Source organism: Sitodiplosis mosellana, unplaced genomic scaffold, assembly GCF_009176505.1.
Source record: "Sitodiplosis mosellana isolate CC-2019 unplaced genomic scaffold, AAFC_SMos_1.0 Smas_scaffold_3, whole genome shotgun sequence".
NCBI lineage: Eukaryota > Metazoa > Arthropoda > Insecta > Diptera > Cecidomyiidae > Sitodiplosis > Sitodiplosis mosellana.
This window is the reverse complement of record NW_022595246.1, coordinates 9661297-9683568: the sequence shown is the minus strand read 5'-3', so window position 1 is coordinate 9683568 and position 22272 is coordinate 9661297. Positions and strand designations below refer to the sequence as shown.

At 36.7% G+C, this 22272-nt stretch overlaps 4 protein-coding genes across 11 annotated transcripts; 2 read left to right on the top strand and 2 right to left on the bottom strand.

Annotated features, from left to right (window-relative positions):
• The first annotated feature begins 49 nt into the window (after positions 1-49).
• LOC129566343 (ribosomal RNA-processing protein 8) lies at positions 50-1485 on the top strand. The gene is made up of 3 exons (XM_055442192.1): positions 50-777; positions 869-1105; positions 1224-1485. Exons 1-3 carry the CDS (start codon positions 254-256, stop codon positions 1432-1434), a joined length of 972 nt encoding a protein of 323 aa, XP_055298167.1. The 5' UTR covers positions 50-253; the 3' UTR covers positions 1435-1485.
• Positions 1469-6190, bottom strand: LOC129566338 (helicase POLQ-like). Its single transcript, XM_055442179.1, has 10 exons — positions 4705-6190; positions 4123-4575; positions 3852-4054; positions 3324-3770; positions 2587-3240; positions 2407-2502; positions 2174-2343; positions 1987-2104; positions 1783-1917; positions 1469-1694 (listed from the first exon to the last, which is right to left on the bottom strand). Exons 1-10 carry the CDS (start codon positions 5945-5947, stop codon positions 1623-1625), a joined length of 3591 nt encoding a protein of 1196 aa, XP_055298154.1. The 5' UTR covers positions 5948-6190; the 3' UTR covers positions 1469-1622.
• On the top strand, positions 6169-10604 carry LOC129566340 (peroxisomal acyl-coenzyme A oxidase 3). 6 transcript variants are annotated; one of them, XM_055442186.1, is made up of 12 exons: positions 6292-6466; positions 6983-7049; positions 7200-7265; positions 7333-7486; positions 7570-7707; positions 7776-8091; positions 8166-8501; positions 8718-9074; positions 9152-9385; positions 9516-9670; positions 9814-9945; positions 10117-10604. In XM_055442186.1, exons 3-12 carry the CDS (start codon positions 7240-7242, stop codon positions 10381-10383), a joined length of 2115 nt encoding a protein of 704 aa, XP_055298161.1. In that variant the 5' UTR covers positions 6292-6466; positions 6983-7049; positions 7200-7239; the 3' UTR covers positions 10384-10604. The 6 variants fall into 6 exon arrangements, with proteins under 6 accessions (XP_055298158.1, XP_055298157.1, XP_055298155.1 ...); XM_055442187.1 differs by having other exon boundaries at positions 6309-6466; positions 6698-6983; XM_055442183.1 differs by having other exon boundaries at positions 6169-6983.
• LOC129566342 (alpha-tocopherol transfer protein-like) lies at positions 10525-21456 on the bottom strand. Of its 3 annotated transcripts, none has more exons than XM_055442191.1 (5): positions 21312-21456; positions 12847-13025; positions 12643-12737; positions 12219-12372; positions 10525-12064 (listed from the first exon to the last, which is right to left on the bottom strand). In XM_055442191.1, exons 2-5 carry the CDS (start codon positions 13016-13018, stop codon positions 11562-11564), a joined length of 924 nt encoding a protein of 307 aa, XP_055298166.1. In that variant the 5' UTR covers positions 13019-13025; positions 21312-21456; the 3' UTR covers positions 10525-11561. The 3 variants fall into 3 exon arrangements, with proteins under 3 accessions (XP_055298166.1, XP_055298164.1, XP_055298165.1); XM_055442189.1 differs by lacking the exon at positions 21312-21456 and adding an exon at positions 17647-20490; XM_055442190.1 differs by lacking the exon at positions 21312-21456 and adding an exon at positions 14814-15030.
• Between the last annotated feature and the right edge of the window lie 816 nt (positions 21457-22272).

Genomic DNA, 22272 nt, shown 5'->3' with positions numbered 1-22272 from the left:
CAATAGATACATATTCTTAAAAAAAGTTTTCATTTCATTTTTTTTCTCTAGAAAAAACTCGATTAAATTTTTTTATTTTCACACTGTTCGGAAATAGGTATTCCAATCAATTTCCCTCACTTTTGACAGTTCCGTGTACTGAAATGCGAAATGTCAAAACATTGTTTACACGTGCGTCTATTCAACTAACGGAGTTTCGATTAAATGAAAAAGATTGAGTTGAAACATAAATAAAATTGCTATTTAGAGCAAAATGAGTGAACCAGGCAAATACGTGCTGCTGAAAAATGTGCAGGCATCTTCAAAGAAGATAAAGAAGGCGAAACAAAAGAAAGTCAAACAGTTGAAAAAGAAACTAGAGAAAGTTGTGCCGCAAAAAACAGCCGGTCCGATTCCGAAGCAAAAAGGGAAAATACCAGCACCGAATGAAGGAGCCAGCAAGAAAAAGAAGAAAAATAAACAAAAACCAGATGCAAAGAAGCAGTTTACCCATGAAGTACCTCAGAAAAGTGCTAAGAACAAAAAACAAAGACCACAAACCAATGAGGAGCCATCGGAAGAGCCCAAAAATTTTCACGACGATTTGGCTGGTCGATTGAAAGCGTCACGCTTTCGATTTATAAATGAGCAACTGTATACACAAACCGGTGATGAAGCGATCAAAGTGTTCAACGAAGATGATTCGGCATTCAACACATACCACGATGGTTATCGCATTCAAGTCAAACAGTGGCCGCTCAATCCATTGGATCGCATCATCAATTCGATTAAGAAATTGTTAGTTTATGAACTGAATGAATGTGTTCATGTTCATGTGAATTTGTTTCATATTGCAGTTTTTATAATCAAACATGTTTTATGTTTCCAGACCTCCGAACTACATAGTTGCTGACTTTGGATGTGGTGAAGCTCGTTTGGCCGAATCAGTGTCACAAAAATGCTACAGTTTTGACTTGGTGGCAGCAAACAAGAGAGTCATTGCATGCAACATGGCCCATACTCCACTATCGCCTGAATCAGTGAACGTGGCCGTATTTTGTCTCTCGTTGATGGGTACAAATCTCAAGGATTTCCTGCTTGAAGCCAATCGCATCTTGAAAATTGGGTACGTTTCGATTTTGAATAAAATCATCGAGTCAGTAATGAGCCAATGCCATGAATTCTGTGAATAAATTGTCAGTGCTATGAATTTTAAAAATATTCCAAATTTTTCTCCATTTCAGTGGCCATCTGAAGATTGCGGAAATCGAGTCGAGATTCGATAATGTCAATGCATTCATCAACAATTTGAAAATCCTCGGTTTTGATTTAGTCACAAAAGATATTTCAACAAAAGTGTTCTATTTTCTGTACTTTAAAAAAGCCCGTAACGTTAGCGATTCTAAGCAACTGAAGAACTTTTCTCTTAAGCCATGCCTGTATAAAAAACGATAAAGACTCAATAAAATCAAATTAAAACCAATTTGAATTGGTTCGAATAAAGAATGGTTTGGTTTTTATTTTAGAAATATTCACATTTTTTCCCAAAAATATATAAATTAGATCGGTTGTTTTTGTCAGAGTTTTACATATTTTGTATTAAACTGTTTGCTTCAGTTCGTTATGCTTTGATAAGAAACATTCTAAGTGAGGTAAATTTCCATGCACTCTTGTGCTTCTTCCTGGAGATTCTCGAGTTTTTCCAACAGCATCACCTGAAATACGAAATGATTGGTATTGAAATTTGATTTTAAGTTTCACTTTGACGAGTTTGAACTCAAGGTGTTGGCCTTTAATCCTCACCTTCGCTGCTGACACTAGCTGATGTGCCAGGCGGTTTGTCATGTGTTCAATGTTGGACACCAAATCTTTTGGCTTTGCTCTAGCAATGTCCTCAATCTTCTTATAACCAGCATTGTACAGCTGCTTCGCTCGTCCCTTCGAAATAACGTCAAGCCAACGATTAAATTTATTGAAAAAATAAAATTTTACACTAAAATCTCTTACCATTTTAACGGACGGCAACTGCATCAATGGCACCAGCTCAACGGTTGAGATGTTGCTCAATCTTTGCGACAGATTTTTGAACAATTCACGAAAAGCCCAAAATTCTTCGAGTTCCTCGCTTGGTTAGAATAAACAAAGAAATAAACAATTATTGGTTATTTTTTTATAATAAAAATTTTCTAAATACCAGAATTTGAGCAGGCAACTTGCTTCTATCGAAGCCATTCCCATGAGATTCTGTACAATGCCACGATCGATCCCAAACGAAATGGCCACTTCTGCTACTGGCTTGAGATGCCATAGCTCATTCAATACCATTGTCATGAAGAATTTCTTTATGATGCGCTCTTGTTCCTCCTGCAAATTGTGAATAATAAGTCAATGCAAACTCTAATTTTCACTTTTCAATTCCATTTTTACCTTGAATGCTTGACCCGACATCAATTTGCTTGCTGTCGACTCGGATACGCCAACAATTTTCGCCGTGTGCTGTTGATTTTGGTCCAACTGAGTGTACTGTAATTGGATTTAATTTCCTATCTGAATGTCTATTCTGAACACAACTACTTGAAGTAGCGCTTTGCTTCATGCTTGTCATACCTTATTATAAAATACGTTTCGATCAGGCATTGGCGGTGGATTGTTGTCATCATACGGCGTGACAATGTGTAGCAAATGAAAGTAGTCGAGTAAAACGAGACTTCGTTGAGCTCGTTGCAGATCGATGTATACGATTTTCGATCGATTGAAATCAATTCCCGATTTGAATGATGATTTGCCAAGCATTTCCACTTGTAGTTTCGTTGACGATTTCAGAACGAGGCATTTTCTCTGACTTAAGTCAATCTCTTTGCTGAAGCTTGAATCGTGGGCACTTGGTGTCGATGTGTTTGGGCTGATGATCTGTGGTGTGTTGTCTGTTTGTGCTGTGATTGCCTTGGATCGGATGAGTTTCTCGATAATGTCATTCGTTAGAGCCTTTACGCCAATGCCACTGAAACGATCCGCTTGAATATTGAACATAGTTCGGGCGACCAGGCTCTGAAGCTCTGCTTGTGTTGATGCGATATTCAAGCCAATCGCACTCAAAATCATCGCTTCAAATGCTCGCGAATCGCTGCTCGGCATTTGACTGACAACCTCATCCATCGGCGAGCATAAAAGTTCACATACTCTCTGGTTGTCTTGATAATTGCATATCATAATGCTCTCACCAGTCTCACCAAATCCAGCTCGACCGGCTCGGCCAACCATCTGAAGAAAGAAAAGAAAAATTGGGATGAAAAAGAAAACTGAAAATGTGTCCCTTCAATCAAAATTCAGTCAATATTCATTACTTGTTTGTACTTGCTAAGCGTAATGAAATCTTTGCCAACGTATGGCGATCGAATGATGACACGTTTTGCCGGTAAATTAACACCAGCGGCTAGCGTCGATGTACAACAAATCACACAGAGAACGCCGCATCGAAAGGCTTCTTCCAAATGACGACGTTCATCTGCCGTCAGTCCCGAGTGATGATATGCGATGCCACACATAATACTTCGGCCAAGAATTGGACAAATCGCACTGTCCATATCACTTTCGATGGCTTTGATCAAATTTTCTCGTTCGGCTAGTTTGTGTTCAGTAAATTTTTTCGGAAGCATATCACACAGCAGCCTTGCAAGGCTTTCGCAGTTTTTCTTTGTCGAGCAGAAAATTAAGCACGATTTTTCGGGAATTACTTCCGAAACCAATCCAGCCACGTGGTCTGGGTCTTTTTTGAGCGCGTTTTCTTTGTACTGGTTGAAAAAAAAAAGGATTTTGATTTTAGCAATGATTCAATTGAGAAAATGATAGACGTTGATAAAATGCATACTCACCTTGAATGAGATCGTTCTTTCCGGCACAAATGCATTTTCAATGTCCTCTCCTTTTTTGACTTCGAGCAGATCTGATCCACACTTTATGAATTCACGCAATTCAACTGGGCGAAAGTCTTTCTGGTATACGTCAGCATCCAAGAAACCAGCTAATTCTGCGAGATTACCAATGGTTGCACTCATTCCAACGATTTGTATATCAGCTAAGGGAAAAATCGCTCTTTACAGCAATTGAATCCATAGTATCCAAGTTCGTGGAAGAGAAAATTACCTTTGATAAATTGAATCTTCGTCAGCAATGATTCCAACACAGCACCACGACCGGATTCTCCAATAATATGAAGTTCGTCAATAATCACAAGTCCGATTTCGTTGGCACGGCCCGCTTCAATTAGGCTATCAAACATCACAAGTGCCTTTTCAATTGTCGCAATGTAGACCGGCTTCTTATTTCGTCGTTTGCGTGGCGGCACCGAGCCTTTTCCGGCTGCGTACTCTTCAATCATGAATCCCAGTTCCAATGCGAATGGCGACAGAGACCACACTTTCTCTTGAACAATTGAAACGTACGGAAGAATGAACAGGCACGACTTTTTACGGCACAATATCTCACGAAATATCAAAATCTCTGATACCAACGTTTTTCCACCACTTGTCGGGAGGGCGTAGATCAAGTTTCGCTTTTGTTCGATCGCCGGAAGCTGAAGACATTCTTTTTGCCAGTCTGGAATGAAAATTAAAGATGAACATTGTATTTTCAAAAAGAAACAGAAAGATAGTGATTGGCATTAAAAGGCTTGACTAAGAATCGTTATAAAGACGAAATGTTTGATCTAGAAAGAATGTGTCTTACCATACAAATCGTCGATATTTTTGTATGTTTTGATGAGCTTCTTCACTTTCAGTGGCAGACCGAAATACGGACCCATCGAGTAGAAGTTGGCCGCTGTGACTGGACTGTGTTGAATTGTTTCTAATCTTTTCACTGCGGTGATCGAGCTGTGGCTTGGAGTTGTAGCCGCTTGTACTTTGCGTTCAGTTTCTTTGGGTTCGGTTTTCTTCACTTCATTTTGAACATTCTGAATGTTTTCTTTATCATCTTCATCCGAAAATATATTTAAGGCACTTGAATCGGGATCGATGCACTCATTCAGTTGCTCTGAAATATCCAAATCGTCGTTCTCATGAATTCCAGCCAGTAGTTGATCTTCGATCAATTCCGTATTTTTGGCCAACGCTTGTGTCGTGAATACCATTTGAGCCAACAATTGATCTTCAATCATTTCCGTATTCTGCTCAAACGATGGGCTAGGTTTTTCATCTGCGGCCATGGCAGCGGTTTCAGCTCTGGTCGAATTCACTGCCAGACTCGTTTCTCTGCCATTCTTATCTGGTCGTTTGAGTTGCAAATATTGCGATGCCGTCACGTTGCTTTTGAACACATCAAATTTGCACGGATCCAAGAAATCTTGCGTACAAAATTTGCTTGCATTAATCGTCTCATTAACCAGCGAACTAATATTCATTTGAATCGTGGTCACTTCTCGTAAAAATACTTGGCTTGACTGCACAATTTCTTCTTCTTCGTTTTCCTTGTCCGATTCGCATTTTTCTCCTGCAAATGGTTCTTTGCACGCGATTGACTTCTCGCCATCTTTGCCATCGTTAAAACATTCAATTTGATCCTCCAATGTGAATTGCCAATTATCATTTCGATCAGCTTCAACGTCTTTATCTTCTTTTCCTTTCACAGTCGATTCGTTAACTGCACACCGTTGTCCGGATGTGATTGAATTCTCGAATTGGCTGTCATTCAAAAACTGTGACAAACCATCGATTTGTGTGAAATTATATTCACTTGTCGACGAATGTTTGCTATCTGAAACATTCTGTGCAATCGATGTATCGGCGTCGATTTGCCGAATGAATTGTGATCGAAAGAATTGCGAGAAATTGTCATCAAATGGATCGGCATCTTTTTTGCGTAGTTCCGGTGTTGCGATTGTCGTTGACAGCAATTTTGTCCGTTTTCTATTGCACGGTGAACCTCCGTCGTCACTGTATCGCTTCAGTGTTTGTGGCTTTTTGAAATCCATTTTACGCGATAAAATCTGATATAAAGCTTACTTTCAATAATTTACCAAATGAACATTGCACTTTGATACAGAAAATCACCGAACTAAATAAACAAAATCGAATAAATTCACTTCATTGTGAAATTGAGTTGTTTACATGATCCAAACGGGTCAGCAGCAATAAAAACAGCGGCAAAATTGTATACAAATGTCAAACAGTGTGTATGACATTCCAACTCACCACACTAAAACTCATTCAATCTCAACTCATTTGTTTTCGCTCATTCCAATTCTGATTCGAATCGAATGCAGTGGTTGAGTGAGTGAGTGGGTATCGATCTTGAGTGAAATATGCATTATCAATCCACCATAATAATAAAACATGCAGTGGAAATATTAAAAATAGTGTTACTTGAAATTACGTGCCAAATAGACTTTGCGTGCTATTTTTTATTGGACTTTGGTTTTTAACACACAATCAGAGCACGTAATAGAATAATTTTCTTTTCAATTAAAAGTGAAATTTCGATCACAGTTTTGGTGAGAGATCGCAAATATTTCTCTTGTTTATTTTTCTTTTTGGCTTGATGCTTCAAGAGACCTTTCACTTCCACAAAAATTTTGCACAAGAGAACGCTTGATTTGCGATGTGAATTATTATTTCTTTATTCAAATCAAATTAAATTGTTTGACGTTATATCAATGGTGTTTGTTTAATTCTCTAAATTTTGTTGAGTGATTTTCTATAGTCATTTCCGATACTTCTGTCAGATTTTCACAAATGTGTTCTGTTTATAAAATGCGGTCATTGATCCGACTATATGATTAATCATTAATATCGAACGACAATCAATTTTTGAACTTGGAATCGGTGTGGTTTCTTATGTGTTTGTTAGTCTTTGGTGGCAAAACTATGTTTCTATGAGGGAACTAAGCAAATTAACGTAAACTATATGCACGGTATTCAAATCGCACGGAATCGGGGTCGATAGGTCTCGGCGAAGCAAGCTCGCGAACATTCGTGTAATTGCTATTGTTGGTGTTGCTTGTTTTCAGCGTAAATATTATCAGCATAAAACCCAAAATACACTTATTCATCGCATATAACGAAGACACGCACTGAGTATACTGTTTCATAAAATCATTGTTAATGTGGTGATTAGTGTGTGTATGGAAAAGAAGTAAAACGGGCGCTGTGAACAAAAAAATTTGAATTATTTTTCGCGTTATCATAGCTGTAAATGAATTTTATTCGTAAACACATATTTCGCAGGCATTTCATTACGCGAGTTGGCCGCAGTGAAACAAGAACTATGACTACAGATAGCGAGGGCACAAAGTATTTTATTGCTGTCATTTTTTTTAGTGGTCACACTGTAGGTCTAATCTGTTTTTTTTATTTGCAGTAAAAATGGTGCAATATCATTCGAGTTAATTAACGATAAAACATTGTTCCCTGATCTACCGCCCGGGCCACTAGATCGTTATCGTAACAGTGCAAAGTTCGACTGGCGCAAATTGGCCCTGACATTAGATGGAGAACGAATCCTGCGGTTTCGTGTAAGGTTTTTTCTTTATATTTTGTGCAACTCAAAACGATTCAAATACGAATTTTCACTCTGAATTTCATTTCTCAAAAACAGAATTCAGTATGGAGTTACCTGGAGGATAATCATTTATTTGCTCGTGGTTATGAAGAACAAACGCTAGATCAAAATCGTGAAATAACCGTCCGAAGAATCAATAAAGTCATTGAAAAAGAATTCATTTCTTTGGCCGATGTGAGTATGCTCATCACAAAAAATGTGATATTCGAATAATGACTTTAACAATAGGCACTTTTTTTCAGTATATTTTAGATCCAGAGATTACATTCACATTTATGATGTCACTGATTGCATATGATCCCAGCTGTACAATAAAGGCCAGTTTAAGCACGAAAATGGTTCCGGGTGTTCTGAGAACAATGGGAACAGATCGATTGCTTCAATATGCCGAGGATGCTGAAAATGGATTGATTACAAGTTGTTTTGCTTTGACTGAAGTTTCACATGGATCAAATGCATTGGGAATGAGAACAACGGCAACTTATGATGTTAAAACACGTCAATTTATTTTAAACACACCCGATTTTGAGGCGGCTAAATGCTGGATTGGAAATTTAGGTACAGAAATTACAGACCAAAAAAACCAACTTAATGACATCCATTCAATTTTCAACCTTTGCTTCATCTAACAGGCAAAACGGCTACACACGCAATTGTGTATGCTCAATTGTACACACCTGATGGTCAGCATCATGGTCTGAATGGATTTTGGGTACCTGTTCGTGATGCAAAAACACTGGAACCATATGCAGGTGTAACTGTTGGAGATTTAGGAGAGAAAATCGGTTTAAATGGTCTCGACAATGGATTTGTAATGTTCAACAACTATCGCATTCCAAAAGAGTTCTTACTGGCCAGAACTGGAGATATATCAGATGATGGTCACTATGTGTCACCAATCAAAAACAATAAGAAGAGAATCGGCGCCTCATTTGGTGCTCTGTCCGGCGGTCGTGTCAATATCTGTGGTAACTTGGAAATTTACATCTAGAATAATCAAAATTGGAACTTATTTCCTATTGAAGACAATATTACAAAGGTGATGAGCTCATGCAATGGTGCGATCTTCTACATATAAAATATATAGGGAAGAAGGTGCATCATTGCTACCATGGGCAATGGGTGCGTTTTGGAAATAATTAACTATTTTCTTTCAAAATTCCAAAAATTGGAAAACAATCCAGGAATATCGACCGTTTACCTGATCAAAGCAATATCGATCGCCGTGCGTTACTCAGCCAGCCGAACGCAATTCAAAGACGACGATGCAGTCGATGAACTGCCAATATTGGAATATCAAAGTCAACAATATCGTCTGTTACCGCACCTCTCGACGGCCATCGTTCAAAAAGTGTTCACCATGTGGTTCACTAATACGTTTACCGAATTTTCGAAAAGTTTCTTTACTGGTGAAATTGTACCGTATGTTGGAAATGAAATACATGCACTGTCGTCAGCAATCAAACCGGTTTGTACGTGGGCTGTACGCGATGCAATTCAAGATTGTCGTGAAGCGGCTGGGGGACATGGCTACCTACGAGGTATTATGTCGAATTGTCGATGCTAAATTTAGATTATGGTTTATGTTTCAAACACATATAAATTTTGGTTTATTTAGTTGCCGGTTTTGGTGACCTCAGAGACGACAACGATCCCAATCTAACATATGAAGGAGAAAATAATGTGCTGTTACAACAAGCAAGCAATTGGCTGCTTTCATGCCGAAAAAATGGCTATGCCCATTTCGCTGAAGCATCGCCATTGAAATCAGCACAATTTTTGAGCACGTTCGATAAGGTGATTAAGCTGAAATGCGGTTGGACCACTACACAAGAGGCACTTAATTCCCAGAGTAAGTATTCTCTTTTCTGCGGCGAGTTAAAAATAAACACAATATTTGTAGTGTCATCTGAGAGATAAGACAATGTCATCAATAACACTAATTCAAAACATTTTTTTTTCTTCGATTAAATTCGTTTCAGATATGTTGATTGCATTGGATTGGCTCGTCGCATGGCTGCTGGAAAAAACCTATCAACACTCATTAGAATTGCAAAAAAGCGGAAAAAGCGCATTTAACGTACGAAATAACATCCAGGTATTCCACGCACAAACACTTTCAATCGTTTATGGACAGGTGAGTCAATTTCGATGACGTTTCTCAAAACCACATCCATTTGGGAATTTTTATTATCAAAATAATTTAAATTAATCGCCATTATTTCCTCTCTTTCACCTTCATTTCTTCAATATTGACTATAAACTTTGTGCTGGATATAGAGAGCGATCTTCAGTGTATTTTCGGACTTTGTGTCAAAATTGGAAAACACACCGGAACGTGCTGTTCTCGAAAGAGTAACGTCAATGTATGGCGCTAATTTATTGTTACGACACATAGGCCTGTTTTACGAGGTGAGAATCATTGAACAAAAAAACATTTTAAGAGAAACAAAACGGCAAAGCCAGAACAAACAAATCGAAATAAGAGTTTAAGGCGTTTCTCTTCCATTGAAATGGATTTATTTATATTTCTGTAAATATTGACAATTGAATTATCTGTCGAATTTCCTCTTTTCATTCCAGGGTGGATTCATCTCATCCGCTCGACCTGTGGAATTGCTGAAAACTGGAATTATCGAATTGTTACCGCTGTTGAAAGATGATGCAATACCGTTGGTCGATGTGATTGCTCCAAGTGATTTTATACTGAACTCTCCGCTTGGCATGAGCGATGGTCAAGTGTACAAGCATTTACAATCGGTTCTATGGCAAACTCCCTCCACATTTGAGCGTCCAAAGTGGTGGAAGCTAGTGACTCATTGGAAAGAGAAAGAAAATTCGAAATTATAAACCAACTATCAAGGATATACAAGAAATGGTGCTATTTTTTGTCATAAAGCGTGAAATTATATAAAATGGTTGTGTGGTTTTTTTTATATGTTTCAATATCAACTGGTGATGTAGTCCGTAAGAAAAGAACTTTTTTAAACGTTTTTTTTTAAATATATTTTTTATTGTTCGGTAAAATGGTACAAAAATAAACGGTTTTATTTCTAAACTTCCAAAAAAAATATGATTGATATTTCAATTTTTAATATCACTTTAACTTAAAGGAAATATACGTGTATTGTGGCATGTAATTGTATCTGCCTAAATAAATACAACTCTTGATGGAACCTATTCAATATCTCATGCATCAAGCTTAGGAATGTTGGGAAGTGTCTGGGATTTTATGTTTGGAATTCTACAAAATGTTCTATTAATCAAAATTTCAATCACTCAAAAATCAAAATGAACACACAAGCACACATTAAATTCACTGAGCTCTTTCGAATTAAGCTTACTTATTCCAGTAAAAAAAAGTTATATATATCCATACAATACGTAAACGTATGATTAATTTACAAATATTAATTAATTTCACCACTAAATGACTAACGATAAAAACCTACATCATTTGAGCACACACAATGATTAAATAATGTTCCAACTTAAGATTGCTAGACACTTTTTTTTACTTCGATGCACAATAAACTAAAATGGAATAATTAGTTGTGGACTCGGTGTTTGTTTTAGAACAGTATATTCACATTGACTAAAGCACTAGTCATCGTCAGCAGAAAGAAAATAACATTTAAAACTGAACTACGGTGGCAAATGAAAAAAAAAACGAACAAACAAATAAAAGAAGCACTAAAGTGACATAGCGAATTTCTAGCTGGACTATTCCCTTGCACAAAAAGTATTTTACAATTTTTTTTTTACTGTATTTACAAACGAAAGTGTATGCATAGTATACATATAGAAGAGGAATAAAACCTGAACAAGCACCAGTTCAGCGTGCGACTGCGTTCGTAAACTGAACGCAATTGTGGTCGGTTGCCCATTTTATTTGCTGGATTGAATTTCCGCTTCCGTTGTATTAAAAAGTTATTGAAATCCGACTTAAAATGGTAAATTGATAGCGTAAATGTGTGTGTGTGTGTGCATGCGTGCATGTAACCTCTTGCTATTTATTCTCTCACTCGTTATTTTGTGCCTTTGATTGACTTTTTCAGGCCATACGAATTGATAGCCTTGTACTCACGATCACATTGACGCAACATATCATACCATTGATCACCGTTGACGCGTGGAATTTCCGATGTGCCACCGTAGGTTGGTGGCAAACATTTTGGTGTAATGTGTTTGTGCAACGATGCCTGATCCGAACCGTGGAATATAATACGATTACGAAGTTTCTCTCGTAAGAATGGCTTGAACAGTGCAAATACCACGTTGAAGATTTTCGGTTGATTCACAATGTGAATGCCCTTGATACGCATCGGAACGGAGTCTTGCAGCCAATCAACGATACGTTTTGCGAATGACGGCGTAAATTGCCAGGTCTGTTGCAACGATAAACCGTCCATGTCAAATATCACTACGGCTCCATGAACTTGAGTCTCCGGTTCTAAGGTGGCTGCTTCCAAGAAGATTACACATCCCTTGAATACTTCGTCCAGTGAAACTTCTTTGTGCTTCCAACGCTCTGTGAATAATAGGAAGGAGAGGGACACATTAAAAATATTCTACAGTCAATTGATTGATCGTTGAAAATGAAATAAGTGATAAAAATGAAGCAAATACGAAAATTAATAACAATCATAGAATACTCAAATACTTTTTTGGGCATAAATACTCACTTCCGAGCTCCAATAACAAAATCCGGCGACCCAATTGGTCACGAGTCGGGACAACTACCAAAATGTTCTGTTGGAAAATATTCGCCTCGTTTGATGGCAACAAATCTTCGTAGATGTCCTTATGCTTCTCTTTGAATTGATAGTAGTTTCTTATCTGAATAATAAAAAGAATGAGTCAGTGTTTTTGTTCGTTCATTCGATTATTATAAAATATCGCAAAAAAAAACGCAGAATTTCGTCTATCAAAGCAATTCATTGATTTGTTTTTATGTTTGAAAAACAAGAGATTTGAATTTCTAGCCTTGAACTTATGAATTTGATCATTAAAAATTCAAATCAAGTGCATAATCGCAAAATAACATTGAATTGCGCTGAATTCAACGAAGAAGAGAAACAAATGAATAAACTAAAGTATTGAACTCACCAGTTTTCGTGCGCTGTCTGGATAAAATTTGCATGGGCGCAAAAACCGTATGATCCAATCATCATTCTCAATGGGAATGTACAAATCGGTATCCTCTGCAAGTTAAAAAAATGGAACCAAATGATATTTTATTTCAAGCGTAAAACTGATTTCATCAATAATACACATTAGTAGTCAATTGTAAAGTATCAGTTATTATCTTACTTTGCAACAAATCTCTCAATTCTTCTATGGCCTTTTTCTTATTTTCGGGCGTTTCGCGCAATTCTTTTGCCGCTACTTCACGACCGAACGGTGTTAGCGAATCCAATTCAAAGCGAAGACTATCTTTCTCGGTCAATTGGATTGACGGAAGTTCACCTAGATCCGACAGCATTTTGAATCTGCACAAGAGAAAATAAACCGAAAGATCAATTAGTCAACAATAAATTTACGCTCACAAATTGGTTGAATCGAAATATAAATTTGGCATAAGAAAAACAAAAAAGTCAAATGGGTCGAAACAATCGGACAAATAATAAATATTTATCTTTTCGAAATGTTATCAGAAGTGTCCAATGAAAACAAAAATAAAAAGCAAACAAATAAACCAACACAATTTTATCTAAAGTCCAAAGTGTATGGTGGTCATTCACTATCGAAACTCTTTACATTAATTATATCGTCAATTTATCGACAACGACACACAAAGCCCATTATTATCGTGTGCTGTGTGCCATGCACGCGGATATGAATTGTGCTCAGAGGAGGAAATCAGAGTCTGTTTTTTGTTGTTGTTTCCGCTAAAAAAAATTTATAGAATTTTTTCTCTCTATTCGTAAAATAAATAATTATGTTATTGTGATGAATTCTAATGAAACGCGCAAGTGTAAAGCTAATAATATAATTATGAGTGTGTGTGTGCGTGCACCAGCAATCTGTTTGCATTTGGTCGAACGGTTCCGATAGACATAAAGAAGTTTGACTCAATGTGAACCACTTTGTATGTATTTTGATATGGGTATTAATTAATTAGTGTTAACAGAAAAAAAAAATTATTTGCAGTCCCTTGACATCAATGAACGGTTAAAATGGCATTACACATTCGACCGAAACTGTGAAATGTTCGCACCGAAGCGCATTTTATTACAATGTTGTAATGGCCAATCAAAACAATTATTTGCCAGACAGTTTATATCGTCTTTGTGACCCGGCTGTTTACTTCGGCGCGGTGTAAATTTTTATAGTGAATATAAATAGCAAATCGATTGGGGAATACACGAAAAATGCAATAATTTATCGTAGAAATTGAACACGTTTTTATTGCTGGCCTCCCGTTAACCGCCTATCTGTGCACTCTCTCTGGCCATTGATATATGTATTAATAAATAACAGTTGAATACGGTATTTATATAATTTGTTCACACATTCTTTAAGGCTTAAATTCACACAATTGAAGCGACAACATGGTGTTCAAAGGCTCAAATTATTATATAAAATATTCGGCAGTTTGGCTAATCGTTTATTTATTCTGAAGAAATATTTCGAAATGATCAATCAGCGGCAAAAACCCGAGAAACCCTCGGAATTATGTCAAAATTAACCCGCATTTCCCACTGAGATCGAATAAACATTCAGTCAGACTGTGATTACTCAATCAGAATCATTGACACACTCATACGCAACAATGTTTACAGGAAAAAAAAATAATAGTTCTATCTTTCAGTGACTCAAGCGCAACTAATTCATTCAAACGAATTATTCGATAAAATAAAAATTCGTTGCTATAATTAATTGCTGTAGTTTAAATGGATATACGACCAGTTTCGGTGGATCGCATAATTCGCGCGCAATGTGATTTTTTCGTTTCAATACATCACTAGTCACCAGCCAACGAAACCGATCTTCGGACCCGATTGACCTTTAACGACTGTATGTTTGAACCAGAAATTCAGTTGGTCGGTCGCTTGGTCAGAAACAAAATTTTATTATTGAATTGAAACCGACAGAAAGAATGACCAAATGCAAACATCAGAACGCAATAAAAGCTAGAATTTGTTCGTCAATCAGATTGCTCGTGTACAAGAATTTCACAATGTTTTTATTCGATGTCTGATCGTCACATTTATTTTTAATATCTAAATTGTTTGTTTTTTTTTGTCCGAATATGGAATAAAAATCAAGTTACGAACGTTTTTGATATGCTTCTTTTCTCGACTCACTGTTCGATCGATCGAACCAATATATTCAACAAATCACACAATTTCTGCTTGACGTGTTGTTGTTGTGTGGCTTTTTATTTTATCTTTACACCAAGTGTTGTGTCTGTTTTTCGGTGAGAGAGCGCGATCGTAGTACAACGAGCTGATGTACAACACTCCTTAATCATGAATCAAGCAATACTGATGGCAAATGAACAGTTCATCGGTTTTATGAACGCTACGATTTTGTGTTTGCGGTCGAAGTGAGTCGTTGTCGTGTATTTTGCAATGTTTTTTTTTTCGATCTCGCATCATATCCACCAACGTAGTTCACGTATGTATAGCATATGCATGGGTATGGCTGTGCGGGCGCTGTAACTGGTCGCGTTTGTGTTGTCAACACACACATGCACTTGATATACATGTGTGTTGATTTATCGTCGTTTCAGTTTCGTAGTGTGTATATGGTCAAAACGTGTGCTTACTCAATGTTGTTTCGATTTGGCTTTTTGACGCCTGTTGAATGTATCTCTCGGCTATCTACTCTACGGCTACTCGCCAGTTGTATATCTCTCTATATTGAAAAACTGGCAATGTATTGGTTTTCTTCGAGTCATTTGTTGTTGTCATCGTCGTTGTCGTTTGTTTAGGTTTTTTTCCTCCTTTTTTTTTGATTCTTTTCCCCCAAAACAAAAATATCAATGATGATGACCATTGTGGTTCGCGCAACCGCAGTAAAATTCATCTCTCTTTCGCATCCAAACACGTTCCACTGAATCATGTGTTCTGCGCGCAGAAGAACATTTTGGCTATGAACCAAGGTCGACGACGTTCAAAAGCGAGGATAAGCCGTTAGACACACGATCAAAAGACATTCTGAATCTTTTGATTCTCGATTACGAAACCACTGAATATAAAATCAAGCCACGTGTTGATTGAGGTAAAGATTGGTGGTTTTTTTTTGTTTATCAAGTTGAGAGAAAATTAGCTCATTTACGAAATATGAAGTGAATGCTAGATCAAACAAGAACAAAAATATGGGAATTTTCGTCCGTTTCGTTCATAAATTCGATATTACTGGTCGGTTGATTTTTGCTGGAATCGGATTCAACAATGTCAAGCAAATTAACGGTAAAGAAAGGAAAACAAAAAGTTTAACTTGAGCGAAAGTCAATTTCATTGCGTCCGTCATTTCACATATATATGGTCATTAGGGTGTGCATTGTTGAAATACAAGCTACAGAATATGAATCACGGAACACAAAGCAACAGTGTGTGTTGGCTGTTGTTTTTGTTGTTGCATTAGATAATAATAAATAATGAATTATCGACGCTAATTATTCGTGACAAAATGTTGGACATTTCAAAATTGACAATTTATAATTAAATTTCCACTGCTGACCATGATTTCCATTGTTCCGATGGCGAACGAATAATCATTAACAAAATGTTGTTTACATTTTTGCATGCAAAAAAGGTCGCATGTTTGCAACTAGGGGGAAAGAACTGAGTAAATGAAAATATAAATATTTTAAATAATCGCATATTCTACCGAGTTTGGATCAATACGCGTCAATTCGTGTCAATGCGGTAAATAACTAGCTGCGAATGCATGCAAATATGGTCAATAAAATGTGCGTATTTGCAACTGTCATTCCTGCTCGCCACGAACGAGACAAAGCAACAGAAGAAAACAACAACAATAACACTACGGAATGCAGTGCAAATGCCTGTGAATATTTGTCAATACGTGTCAATGAAGTAAATATACCAATAGTTCTTTCCCCCTAGGTTTGCAATTTCCTTCGAAAATCATCTGATTCTTTACAACCGAGTCCAAATGTTCGGACTTGAGACCGTGCACCACAGAGAAACGTACACGATACATCACATCACGAAAATATTCCATTCACACCGGCGTAAACTTTAATTGGTTGTTGTTCTCTTACTCATTAACGCATGTAATGAATAACCGCGTAGCGATAGCTGACCCTTTTTGACATTGCACTTTACCGCAATTTTCGTTAACAGCCGAAAAAAAGGCAGCAACAAAAATGATATTTATTCGACGGTGGCCTGTAATTCAATGTGAAATATTTCGTTATTGTTCACATTACTGTTGCATTGTGCTACACCTCAGAATGTCACAGACCCAGTCAATGCTTTATTACTTTGGCCTTCAACTCGTATGATCGAAATCGGTACGCATTTCAACATTGACAAGACATCGTTTCATCAGATGTTTTTTCTTTATGCAATTGCTCCCTCGGCAAATATGCAGGAGGTGCTAATATGGATTTTTGGTTTTTTCCTCTTTCTCATCGAAAGACGCATTTACACCGATCGAATTCACAATTTAGATGGACCATACAGAAAATACTGAAAATATTTTATGGCGTTGAGACATTCGTTTTTCTTCTTCTCGTAAGCAAAGTCTTTACGGTTGACAAATAAACGACGTATATCCAGCCTTTTTGTTTTCTTTAAATGAATTTCTAACGTAATATTGACGTTGGTCAGAACCAGTTATTGCTATTATGACGTTCTTTTGGCACAACTTAACGAAAAAAAGAAGAAGAAGAAGAAGAGACAAACCATCTTCTAACACGTCGCACACAATGGATATGGAAACAAGTTCCCGTTCTCAATGATCGCGTTGTCGACGAATATGGCATTTGATACAACCACGTGAAATAACATCGGATGGAAAAATATTTAAATTTAGAATTCAAAAATCAAACCAGATATATTTCAACTTTAGACTCAACTGAATTAAAACTCAATTTTTTTTAGTGCCACTCTGCGTTGTGTGTCATTTACTTACAATTCTTTTATATCAAAAATAGCATCAAATTTGTATAGTTTTAAGGCCGCTGAATATTCCATGTTGAACAGAATATTGAAAAAATAATTTTGAACTTTGAACAAGAACTATCTGACTGAACCGAAACTCTTGGGCTGTAATTACGGAATGAAAATGTATGTTGGCACAACGGTGCTATGAATGCACTTGACTCTTGACGCTACCTACACCACTGTATTTATAAACTTGCGATTTGGCTGAATTTTTTTCTTAATTCTTTTCGTATTGTTTATTCCAAGTTGCAAAAGTGCGAACACTTAGAATCAATACGATTTGCAATGGTGTGCATTGCAAAGAACAACATCAAAAATAATAACAATTGGCTCAGAAAACCAATGACGGTCGTAACATTTTATGTGACAACAGCACAATGACCATTCTTGTTGTTGTTGTTGTTGTTTTTCTGACAGTTTTATTTTGAATATAAACCGATAACCTCGTGTTGCTTCATTGCTCTAAGTATGTTTTGGTTCTTGACTCGTTGTAATTTGACCATTTCGCTCTGTTGTGTTGTTTATTTCGTACCCACAATTTTTGCTGTCATTCACGCTTTTTTTTTCATTATATTTGACAAGTCAGTTATTATCTCGCCGAAGACCATTTGTTTTATGGGCAAAATCACCATTCGTCTGTCATTATGTTGAATGTGTATCTGTTTAATTCTCAAGACCCGTGTTTCAATTGTATGTCTCATGACATGTGTTTGAATTTAATTCATTCATAGTAAATCGTAACGAGATCGTACACCGTTTCGTCATCGTTGGTTGCATGACCGTGGAAATGCGCAATTAACATTGCTGGCAAATTATAGCAGACTATCCACTCGATAATTACATAATTCAACGGCTTATTTTTAGAATGGTTAGATTCGATGCTAATTAGAAATCGTGCTTCATTTACTGATCCTGATTATCCGAATTCCAGCAAATCAATTTCGATTAAATTTCAAATTCCGATGAATGATTGAATTCGATTCCGAAATGCAGCCGTGTTTCGGGAAACACAAGCAGCTGAATTCAATCGCATCAAATTTATAGGAAGGGGAAACTAATAGAATGAAAAAATATTGAGTGAAAAAAAAATTATGGTGTTGACCTTCGACGTACGACGAGCGCGCAAACATAAAGAATACATCTAATGCGTTGGATTTGAATTTAGCTGGGGCACGAAACAATGCGAATACACGAACTATAGTTATAGTTAGGTATGCCACAGATGCTAACATCAAATTCATTTCCACCAGGCAATCATCAGGTATAATCATTTTACGCTGTTCCGTACCGCACAAGTGGTCAACACCAGAACAACAGGCAATAGCACACGCGAACCACTTTATTGTGTAGGAAACAGAAAAAAAAGGAAAAGAAAATCAGCATGTGAAGAAGGAATCAACATTTGTTACGAAGAAAAGCAAACTTGTTTCGGTTCTGACTTTGCATTATTCCGTGTCATTTTTTCATCAGTTTCTCTCTCTCTCTCTCTCTCTCTCTCTCTCTCTCTCTCTTCTCTCTTTATAACCGGTGCTCATTTATTACTCGTATGCAATATACTTTTGCTCCACATACTTCTAATGGATATTCGATTTTGAAGGCTGATATGAATTACCGAGGAAAAAATCAACATGATGTAATAATGAGGCTATCGTTCGATATGACATTGTTTTTCTTTTCCTTCAAACTTATTTTTTTCTATTAATTTCGATAAGAATTTTATGGTTGTTGGAATTTATTGCGATTCACATTGAAACTGTTTCTCAATTGATCGATGAGACAGTTAACTGTCCACTTGTTTACTTAATTCACTTATATTTTGAAATCTATTTTTCCCACTTGTTCAATTTCTAGCACCAAATTTGAACATATTTTCTAATCGAAATCATATTGAAAATGGGTTACTGCAAAATGGGTTACCATCAAGTGTTTCGAAGTAAATGTGTCAAGATCCAAAAGTCCGTTTTTTCAAGTTACTCGCTATTTTTGGAGGATTTTTTTGTTGTAATAAAAAAGGTTACTTCATAATGAAAAACTATTACTTTAAGGTGATTTTCAGATCTTGAAATATGAATGAGTTCAAATGACGGCAATGCAACCGTTTATGTGAGCCAAAGTAAACGGTGTTGAGACTGAAGTTCAGATAAATCATGTAAAGTAGTAAACGCTTGGCTTTAAACAAATTATCAACGGCTTTTGAATGAATTCGTTTTACCTTGACACGTATGAGCGCCATGTACATTGGCTACATTTGAATTGGCTTTTTTCCACAGTTCAAAAGGCTTGGTGCATCGACTTTTAAATGGTTATTGGCTCATCTTGCTTAGTGATAGCCGTAAAATCTAGGCATATGAAGAGCAAATGGATAATAATGGGACGACATTTTACAGCGTAATTCTTGTTTGCGTGAGTATGTTGCGTACTTTTTCTACTTGAATCATTAAATGAATCTGCGTCAATTCAATGATAGGTAAGAAGCCATAATCGGCTCTGTGGATGGAAGGAATAAAGAGATAGTCGTCGCTAAGAGAAATAGGCACCATAAGTACTATGGAAATGAGAATGTAAAAAAAACCAATGATATTAAAAAAAAAAATAGCCGACATAAGTAAATTTCCTTATCCCGAGTACATTTCCTTTAGTCTATCGGTTGATTAGCTTTCAGAGATAGAAAATTCGGTGTTATTTGTTGTTTGATTTATCAAAATCCAGTATAGGCGACACAAATCTAGGCACACATTATTGTTGCCATTCAAGAGATTACAACAAATTAGTGATGATCTTTAGTTGTGTACATGATCTTTGACTCTGTCGATTGTCCATAACGCCCCTTTTGGTAAATGTATTCGAGCCAAAATACCAAATGACGATATGAACATGAAATTGAAGTGAATTTAAAAATGGCTCATTAAAATCAGTGACAGTAATTATCAGAATCAGTCATTGTGTTGAAATTTTCCAACGCTTCGCTAGTAATAATTACGGACAAATTGTTATTATCAATTAATGGAAGAGAATCTATGCAATGGGAGCTGATTACAGTCAATATTATTATCGAGTGGCCGAACTAACGTCATTCAAGTGACTGATATCTGTACAAAACAATATTCTAGCTGATAAAATGAAAGCAAATGTTTTCATTTGTTTTTCTCGTTATTATACAAAAATGTGAGTGTGTCTCCAAAGTATGTGCAGTGATGTTTGTCGTCGTCGTCGTCTTCGTCGTTATTAAAGAACATGTACATATCGCTATCGCATTACATAAAACTTCACTCTCGAAATGATGAAATGTGCTGCACTCATAAACCGCAATGACTGTTTGTTGTCTAAATCAGCTTGAGTAAACAATCCACCATATGAAATGGCGTTCTTATTCCCATGTCAATGCGGATTCAATTGAGAAGTAGGCACATACACGCTGCACACAGAAAAAGAAACCGTCTGCGATTGCCAAATACCGTGATATTATGCAAAATGCAACATTTTTCCGTTCGGTATATGATTGAATATTGCACAATGGAAGTGGTGGCTCGGATTGGTGTGCACCATACATATGTATCGTATGCGTCGGATCGCTTTAAGCGAATGCAATTAAAAAGCTACACACCAAGCAAATGGAAGCAAAATACTACTCACTGCGTATTTGTAAATGTGAACGAAACGATGATTCTCGCAAAAGCGACTCTCTAGCAAACCCAATGAACAAAAGCGAAACAAGAACAGAAAAAAAAGAAACCTTCGCGTTATTAATCGCGTCTACTACGTTTGGTAGTTCGATTTAAACTGTATTAGTCGAAAACTCGGCATAAAATGTTTGGATCTTGGCTACGAACATGGTCGCCCAATTCGATTTTAGTTCTTCGGGTCGTGTGTTGCCTCTTTAATGCTGGGCACAGCACACGTAACACCAATTTTAAAATCAAACCTGTTAAAACGCTGTTAAATAGACTCTTTTTCTCCCGTCTATCGTTTTTGTCGCTCCGTGATATTTATTATTGTTGTGTTGTTCAACAAATTTAATTACGTTTTTACAAGTTGTTTGAGAAAATTTTTTTTGTTTTTGACTAAATTCATAGCGCGCATCTCCGTTGTAATTATTATTCCAATCGAAAATTGTGGTTTTATTTTTAGCGATTTAATTAACGATTGTATGTTTGGGTTTCGTTTGTTTCAAATCACGATTTCACGCGATATAAAATCCGATTAATTGGAGAGAAAAAAAAACGCTATCAAATCAGCCATTAATTGGTGAACTCTTTCTCCCAAGTGATTACTTAGTATATTAAATTATATGTTATTTCGCAATATTGTTGGTTGAAAATTGCTTTCGTGCACGTTGTACTTTTCTCTGTCTCTCTGTTGTTCTGATGTAAAACCAAACCGGTTCCTGAGAAGCAACTACTGAATACGGTTAGCTAATAGACTTGGACAGATCATATCGATACGTTCAATACCTATTTTGTTGAGACATTTGCGCGGCTGTCGATGGAAGACTCGTTCATGCGCATCACCATTAACAAGAAGTTTGAGATAAATTGAATGAAATCCGACAACTTGCGAGGCATCGACACCGACATAAAGTGCCCAAGTATACGTA